We start from the raw sequence: 8953 nt of genomic DNA, 5'->3' as shown, positions 1-8953 counted from the left end.
ATACTTTACAGAGCTCATTAGTACACAGCATTTTGGATTATTCTACAATATATCTAAACCTTTTCCAGGTTCCTGAATTCTGAGTATAATGTCACTTAAAATTTTTATTTTACATCTATCGAAAGATATCTTTCAGACTTAGGTATTTTGTCATCTATCTTGTGCAAAAGAAAACATAAGTGAAATAAACTAGTTAAGGTATTTCTAAGGCAGTCACTGCCACCTGGCTGACAGCAATTTAAAACCATGCTGATTTCAGAGATGTTGGAATAAAAAAGGTACAACAATAAATTACCGTGGACATATCCCTTTGCTTAACAGAACAATCTCCACTCTGTTGAAGCTTTTTGTAGGTACTTTTCAGACCATCCCTCCCTTTCACCCTATAGACATCTGCTATCCTTTTGTTTTTCGTTTATGCTTTTAGCAAATATTTACCCCCAAACGTATTGTTTGATCTTATTTTTGAACTGTTCTACAAATTGAACTCTATCACATGCATTTTTCTAACTTGCTTATATTGGTTAACATTTTGTGAGATTCATCCACGCTAACATGGATCGTTGCTGTTCGCTTCCGCTGCTGTATTATAGCCACTGTAGGCACATACGATTTATCAGTTCTTCTGTTTGATGAACATTTGGGCTGTTTCTAGGGTTTTGTTATTACAAGTTATTTTATCATAAACATCTTCCTAGTTGTCTCCTAGCAAGCGTATGTGAGAGTTCCTCCACAATGTATACCCAGGAGGAAGGAGAATTGTTAAGATTAGATGTATCGTGGCCAAGCCTTTCCTTAAAGGGCCAGATAGTAAATTTATTAGACTTTGCAGGCCATACAGTCTTTGTTGCAACTACACAAATCTGTTGTTCCAATGTGAAAGCAGCCACAGACAATATGTAAATGAATGGCCGTGGCTACGTTCCAATAAAATTTTACAAAACCAGGCAGTTGGCAAGATTTAGCCCTTAGGCTGCCAATTCCTGATCTAGATGATAAACTTTACTCTTCTGATTGCCTACAAATGCTGCTGCATCCCCCCTTTCCTCTCCTGATTATGCCCTGAAGAGATATGGGTCTTGTCTTCAGTCTATGGACTAGACTGAACGTCCATATTCAAAGACCACTGAGGAGAAGAGGAAGAAGGGCATGGGGAAGAGGAAGAAGGGCATGGGGACATAGTGGCAGTGCTGCTGCAAGTCTGTGGACTTGCAGCCATAGTCTTAGGGAAACCAAAGACAGAAGGGGGTTGAGACAAGGCAGGGCACTCGTGTTGGCTCTGCTGGACATGGGTGGGAGGTGAGGTGCTGCTTGACTGGAGGCTGGGGTCTCGGGCTTTAGCACAGTTCACATCACAGAAGCTACTGTGAAGTCACTACTGGGCTACAGGACATAGAAATTCAAACAGAAGATAGCGTTTCTTTTGGAGTTGTATGGTTTCTTTTTATTAAAGAAAGCTGGAATTGACTGTCTAGGGATACCTTCGTGGGGCTGGGTCTCCATTGCAGCTTCCTGCCCTGGCTCTTATTTAAATGGATTTGGCTTCAATGATGATCGTCTCCGTTGTCTCAGATGTCACGGTGCCAGAGATCCCCAGATCCTGGCCACCTGGAGCTTTCTCTACCTTGGTCTCTATGTTGCACTTCTCAACTGTCTTAGCTATGAAGTCAACCTCCCTGTCGTGTGGTGTGACCACAGTTTTTGAACCAGGAGTGACTCTGAGGCTCTTGAAAAAACAGCCAATCCGACTGGATTTCTTACTTAAAGTACCTGAACTGGTGGCAGATCTGCTCTTCCCCACTTTGTGAGCTGTCCTCGACTCCTTCATGGTGGAGCTGTGGCTGGCACTCTTGTGAGAGCTGTGTCCTCTGCCCTTCACATGGCCCTGCCCTTTTTCTTTTTTGTCTTCTCGTGTGTGTCTATGGCCGGATAAGGACCGGTGGGAGGACGATTTCCGGGTTGACTTGCTCCCTCCTGTCCTGTGGTGACGAGAACTTTTCCCGGTGGACGTTCTGTCCTTCTTTTCTCTCTTTTCTTTTTTTTCTTTCCGAGCTTCGGCTCTGGGCTGGGAGACCTTCTGGCTTCCATCCCGTTCACTCATGTAGCCTTCACTCTGCAAGGTGGAGACGAGGGGCCCTGCCGTCGGGCCTTCGGCTTTTCCTGCGGCAGGAGTTCTGGTCATCGTCGCACCTGCAAACACGAAGCTGCTCTCTGGGGAGAGACTGGCAGCCCCCGCCGTTATGGTGGAAGTACCTAACGAGGACGAGCTTGCAGCACCCGCCAAGACCACGTTCATACTCTCAGAGGATATGTTGGCAGCAGCGGCAATGGCCTTGCTGGATCCACTTTGTCCTGGACTCTTGGTGGTGGCTCCTGACAGGGCTGTGCTTACCTGGCCTGTGCCCGTACTCTTGGTTCCTGCTATACCCAAAGCACCTGCTGCAGGGCTTGTTGCTGCCCCCGCTCCTGCCACACTTGCTGTAGGGCTCGCTGCTGTTCCTGCTGCGGCCGGGCCTGTGGCTGCCCCCTTTGCTGCTCCTTCGGCAGTCCTTGGAGTTTTCATGCCTAAAGGTGAACCAGTATTTCCATGAGGGGCGTGATGTATTCCCTCTCCCCCAGAATAAGCAGAAGAAGTGGCTCTGGACACATTATGAGGCTTGTGAAGCCCCTTATCCTTATCCCCTTCTCCATGGAGCTCTGAGGTCTGTGCCGAGGGGAGGAGAAACAGGTGAGAGAGAGATGACAAAGTGAGACCAGAACTGTCTGCTCCTCTCTCATCCTAGAGCCGAGCAACTTCAGGGCTTCTAATGAGAAGAACCTTTGAAATCATCACATCTAAGCTCCCGTAGATGCAAGATCCTGTCTACAGCACCCCTGTCAAACAGCCACTTGGTTTTGCATGAACAATCCCCATGCTGGGGAAAGCACTGGTACAATTCCCTATCCTCATACCCTTCTATTTTACACGTGTGTGCTTGTATCTCTGCAGGACAGATTCTTAGAAGTGCGATTGCTGGGTCGAAGGATCTACAAATTTTACATTTCGGTGGCTGCTAAATCAAATCACACGTGTGCTGATTTAATCGGCACATGAAAGTCACGGGGAGCTGGAACGAAGGCAGGACCTCCTAACTGTTAACTATGTTCTGCAACCGATGAGACTGTCTGGGTTGGGGTAAGTGCTCATGAAAGGGCTGGACAATCAGGGTGCTGTAGAAGGGATTACAACCCTGAGTATGAGACCAGAGCAGCTGATACCTAAGGTCTCTCTGAAATTCAGCCTTGTGGGACAATTCGGAGAAGGACTCCAAGCGTCCCTAGTGTGGCAAGTGCCATCGTGGTGGCTCATTTGGCCCTGAGCCTTTTCAAAATCGGAATGCATTTCCCAGGTGAGCTTCAGAGAGCACCAAAGGCTTTGTAGGGCCAGCCTGAGCTGTTCTCCCAAAGCACCCTGCCCTGCTGTCTTGAGTCTCTGCAGATGCTTACCACTATGCTTCTGTCATCCTCTATGGTTGTTGTGTCCCTGGTTTGGATTGTCGGAGTGCTACTGCAACTCCCCATTGGTGGTCTCAGGAGATAGACAAGTTTTTCCCAATAGCAAAAGAGATCTTCTCGTGCATCTGAAGAGGGACACAGCTGCAGATAAAAAGTACGGCCAGTGGCAAGCTTCAGGCGCAGCTGCTGTTTCTCACGATCGTGGATGGAGATCTTGACAAACTTCAAGGGAAGCAGCCTGGTGAGCTCTAGGGTCTTTGAGGGCTTGCGACCTCTCCCCCTGGTGGTCCGGGCGTGTCTGGCATGCTCCTCACAGACTTTAGTTGGTCGGGCCAGCAGCATGACGTCAGGTAATGGGAGGATGGGGCTGGTGGATGCGATGCCCACAGTCACCATTCGGACACGGTTGTGCACATCGATCACCTCTCCTTTTTTGCTGATCTGGATAAAGTCACTCTCAAACATCGGTGCGTACTTGAAAATATCATACTCTCCTCCCTTGTACAGTTGTCGTTGCAGGTCCCCCATGGAGGTATTGAACACGCCCATTGAACGGTAGCTGTGGGCCGTGTAGTAAGGTAACACACATTCGCTGCTCATGGTTCTCTTCATTTAAGACAGCTCCACCAGCCACAAGTCGAGTCCCCGAGAGAGAGAGGGAGCGAAGGCAACTGCCCATCTCCCTGCAGGGCTCTGCCTAAATCTCCTCACACCACCACATTTATCCTTCACAGTCCTTTGTGACCTGTCACCATCACACACCCCTTTGTCCGGCCTCCAAGCAGCCACCCCCTTGGGACAGGGTCATCAGCCTCCCCTCAAACAAACTATCACCTCCGAGGTTGACCCTACCAGGGCATAGGTGTGGGTAGGCTAGATATTTTTTCTAATCAAAATATTGGGATGCATAATTGAGGAAACCATCCTGTTTTACAAATATCTGGGTTGTTTCCAGTTTTATTGCTGTTGTTACAGATATCGCTGCAATGATCTCTTCCTGCAATGGTGTTTTTGCTTTTGCTTACCTACAGCCTGGGGATAAAATTCTGGAAGTGGACTGGGTGTTTGCTAAGTGGAAGGATCCTGTCATTTGTCCTTCTCCATGTCCGCAGTGTGTAGTGCCATGATGACAGGCACTCTGAAGTTGAAGAAATTATTGAGTGAAATGGTCCAAAGGGCTTCTTCTCCCTATCAGAATCACAGTCCCGTTGGTACAGTGGTTTCCAGGGAGTAGAGGATTTTCTCACCCATTTGCACATTTGAAGGAGGCTAATTTTTAAAAGCGTAATTTTATGGTGAGGAACTGAGGCTCAGGGTCAGAAGGCAGAGCCGGCTTCTATCCCCGATCTTGAGACTCAGGTCAGGGCTTTTTCTCACCTCAAGCTGCATGGCTCACCGTTAGAGTCTCATTGTGCACCAAATATGAATTGTTTGCGGTTAGCAATATGCGTGGGGACTTACTGGGAACAACAGGAATTCGTAGTGGTCTTGAATCACCATAGGATTTCCCACACTGGTATGCCTACTGCAACACTCTTGATGTCTACCTGATAAACCACTGACATTTTGTTTCGTTGAAAAGCTCTTCAGAGAAATTAGGGCAAAGACGTCTTTCTGGAGTTTTTTTTTCACTTTGCACAAGGTAGTGAACCCAAATTCCCCCTCCCTCAGTTAGAAAACTACTTCTGAGATAAAACATATCTCCCAAACTCAGTGATAACTATGCGAAGGTCTTGAAATAAACTTCAACCCCCAAATGTTCTTTTTTATATCCCTGGTGCCTACTGCAGTACCTGGCACATTGCAGCTTTTCAATAAATATGAACTTGCTTGTGCCCATTGAGATTCACTCTTTCATTTGTTTCCTCAACAGAATGTATCGAGCAACTACTATTTTCCAGACCATCCAGAAAATAGAAATGCAAAGATAAAGGTCTGTGCCTCTGAAGCACTAAAATGCTTTTTCTAAAGATGTTAAATGACTTCTCCGAAAAAGAACAAAGTGGCTTTTATTCCATTGTAAAGACATAATCACTCAAAGTTGACACTATTAGGTTTAAAAATAAGAAATGAGGTTTTTCTATATTATACTCGACCATGTATTCTTCTCAAAAGTCCATTTCTGATGAATGATTAGTAATGAAAGAAATCAATCATATTATCGAGAACTTACTACAAATCAGGTATGGTGCTACCCACTTAGCAGTCTTTAAAAAATTTTAATGCTCACAACAGCCCTGTAAAGTGTAGGTGCAGCTTCTGTCCCTGCTTTATAGAGGAGGAAATCAAGGCTCGGAGAGGTTAAGCAACTTCAAGGTCACAAGAAACCAAATGGTGAGACTGCACTAGGCTGGGTCACAAAAACAGAACACAAATATCCAAGTACTAGGCAGCATAAATTCATCCATTCATTGAATTAATATTATTTAATGCCTACTTTGTTCTAGGCCCTGTTGTAGGTGCTAGGAACACAGCAATGGACAAACAAGTACCTTGTTCTCATAGAGCGTGTACCTACCTAGACAATAAATGAGTAAAATATGTGGTATGCCCAATGCCGATAAACACTAGAGAGAAAGATAAAGTAGGCAGGTGGGATGGGAGCATATGCAGGGGATGAGGAGCTAGAGGTGGTGGTCAAGGAAGGCTCAATGAGAAGCAATCTTTGAGCAAAGACCTAAAGGAGTTCAGGGAGGAAGCCATGCAGATGTCTGGGAGAGTAGCCTCTCAGTCTGAGGGAATAGCAAAGGCCATGATCCATGCCTGGTGTGTTAGAGGAATACCAAGGGGGCTTCAGTGACAAGAATGGAGTGAGGGAAAGTGGTTGGAAATGAGTGAAGAGGTAGAGGCGGCGATGATAGGGAGCAGATCACTCTGGACAGAACTTATAAGGCATTAGGAAGTCTTTGGCTTTCCTCTAAATGCCAGATGATCTGACCTACATATATAGAGGATCATTCTGGCCACCATGATGAAAAGAGATTGTAAAGGAACAGTGAGGACAGACATGGAGACTGAGTGGCTCCTGCAAGAGATGGTGATGGATAAGACTTGTGTGGTAGCGGTGAAAATAGTGAGAAGTAATCAGCTACTAGACATGGTCTGGTTGAGGCAACTGTTATGTATATTGATGTTGAACAACTTTCAATAAATATTAGAAAGTGAAAAAGCAAGTTGCAAAATGGCATATATGGTATGCCATATATTTTAATAAAAAATTTTTAAATGTGTGCTTATGTGTTAGTGTATATGTGTGAAAGAACGCACGAGAAACTGGCAACAGCAGAAACCTTGGGGCAGCTTGCTGGCTAAGGGAAATGGTGGGATGGAGACTTACTTTCCGGGGCCTTCCTTTTTATAACTTTCAGATTTTGTTCCATTGCATATACCACTTACACAAAAATAAATAATACTTTAAGATTATAGGGTTATAAAAATGTTAAGCTAGTAAATAGCTTCGTTCAAATTTAACTTTCTCTGGCAGCAAATTTTAGAATTTGAGAACCAAAATACAGAATATTATTCAAAATTCATTTTCCGATTTTTCTTTAAGATCTTTCAAACATTTATCCTTTCCTCCGAAAGTTTAAAAGTCTGCTACATCCCTTCTCAAAAAAAAAAAAAAAAAAAAAGGATATATTTATTTATTGTTCACTATGTGCCCATTATTGCTAAGAACATTCAGGTTATCAAAATACAAGTTTCAAAAATTGGTAAATATGACTCTCATACTAATATAGAATGCAAACACTCCAAAGATTTAATTAACTCATCAATGAAGGAACCAACATTTTGGATGGTAAAGTTGGTTCAAAGGCAAATTAGATATATGCATTTACATTGAAGAAAGTGAAATTATAATTTATTTTTTTTACTAAAAAATCATTTTCATCTCTTTTAAACAAAAATCTATAAGTTATTATAGAACTTGACAGAGTCTGGAATTTTAATCAGTAATAGCCTTCTTGGGGTGCCGAAAATGCTCTAAAATTATATAGTGATAATTACACAACTCTGTGAACATACTAAAAACCACTGAACTGTATATTTTTAATGAATAAATTTTCTGACATGCAAAATGTACCTCGATAAAGCTGTTAAAAATAATAGACAGCAATAATAGACAGTCTTGATTTATTGATCCGATCCCATCGTCTCACTTCCTTCTCTTAGATAATTAAATAATCCTTGGGCAGACATGTTAAACAGTGCTTTGATATGACATTGAAAGGACATGTTGCCTGCTTTATATTTTTTTAATTTACAAGTTTGAGGTAATTCTTCCTAACAAGGAAGCATGTATAATGAAGCATGTATAAGCCATGAATTTAACTTCAGAAAGCTTACAGTCCAGTAGAACACGCTGACGAAAGAGAGAATGAAACAGGAGGGCAATGAAATACATGATAGAGTGATACCGAATGAACTGAATGAATGGTGGATCTAATAGCACTTATCACAGTATTTAAAACCAACAATAATTTTTTCGTTAGAAGAAAAATTGACAAACCCACAATTCTGAGTATAGTTTTCTATACATTTAAAATTTTTAAAGGGCCTAAGATTGAAGAGATGTGAAGAGTGAAAACACAAAACACTGTATAGAGTATGTACACATGCAAGGTTATAGATGGGTGAAGTTTACATATTTATATGGGAAGAGGTTTTAAGTCAATCATGTTTGCTCCCCATCTATTATTTTGAAAAGCAAGGCAAGAAGACAACTATAAATAGCCTTTTCAATGAATATGTACCTGAGAGGGCACTGTGAGCTAGGCAGGATGTGAGGGTGGGGAGATTTCCATACTGTACACAATATGTATGTGCTGGGTAAATCCCCTGGCCTAAAATACAATCCACAGTACTTTTATGTTGATGCTGCTAAGTCGAGGTGGCGTGGGATGAGCTGCGGTTAGCTTTGGGCACCTAGGACTTCAGGAAGCCAGCCTGATTTCTGCCTTACCTCTGGCTGTCAGAAAAGAGACCACAATCTCCTAGACTCTTCCCCTGAGGGCCAGTATGCAAATCAATTTGCCTCTGCCCTGGGTTTAAAATGAAAATGAGCTGGTATACAAAAAAAAGAGCCAGACAGGCAATTTAAATAATCATATTTCTGAATACACTGATCCATCTAGTGTCACTTCTCTTCCCCTCCTACTCTTTTTCTGCTCCCTTCTTGTTTCTGTCCTGCTCAGCCATATTTAGCCCCACTCAGAGCCAAAAATCTGCCCCGCTCATTATACTCATAACTGTTTCCCTCTCTCAGCTTTCAATTTTGCTGTATTTATATGCCATTTATTTCTTTGATATTAAACTGAAGAAGGTTGCAGTTAAATACACAAACAAATAAAAAAAAAACCTAGCTAACATTGAAGTTAAAAATAAACATTAAACCCTCTATACAGGAAGAGGGAAGTAAACGATCTAGAAGCTGGGATGATAATTGCAATTAAAGATT

At 43.0% G+C, this 8953-nt stretch overlaps 1 protein-coding gene across 1 annotated transcript; it reads right to left on the bottom strand.

The window, feature by feature from the left end:
• Positions 1–1528: 1528 nt before the first annotated feature.
• Positions 1529–5390, bottom strand: FAM71B (family with sequence similarity 71 member B). The gene is made up of 2 exons (XM_011356741.2): positions 3487–5390; positions 1529–2704 (listed from the first exon to the last, which is right to left on the bottom strand). The coding sequence occupies exons 1-2, from the start codon at positions 4105–4107 to the stop codon at positions 1529–1531; spliced, it is 1797 nt and encodes a 598-aa protein (XP_011355043.2). The 5' UTR covers positions 4108–5390.
• Between the last annotated feature and the right edge of the window lie 3563 nt (positions 5391–8953).

Source organism: Pteropus vampyrus, unplaced genomic scaffold, assembly GCF_000151845.1.
Source record: "Pteropus vampyrus isolate Shadow unplaced genomic scaffold, Pvam_2.0 Scaffold30, whole genome shotgun sequence".
In the NCBI taxonomy this organism is placed as follows: domain Eukaryota; kingdom Metazoa; phylum Chordata; class Mammalia; order Chiroptera; family Pteropodidae; genus Pteropus; species Pteropus vampyrus.
Note: the sequence above shows the minus strand (reverse complement) of the source record. Positions and strands in the feature narration are given on the sequence as shown.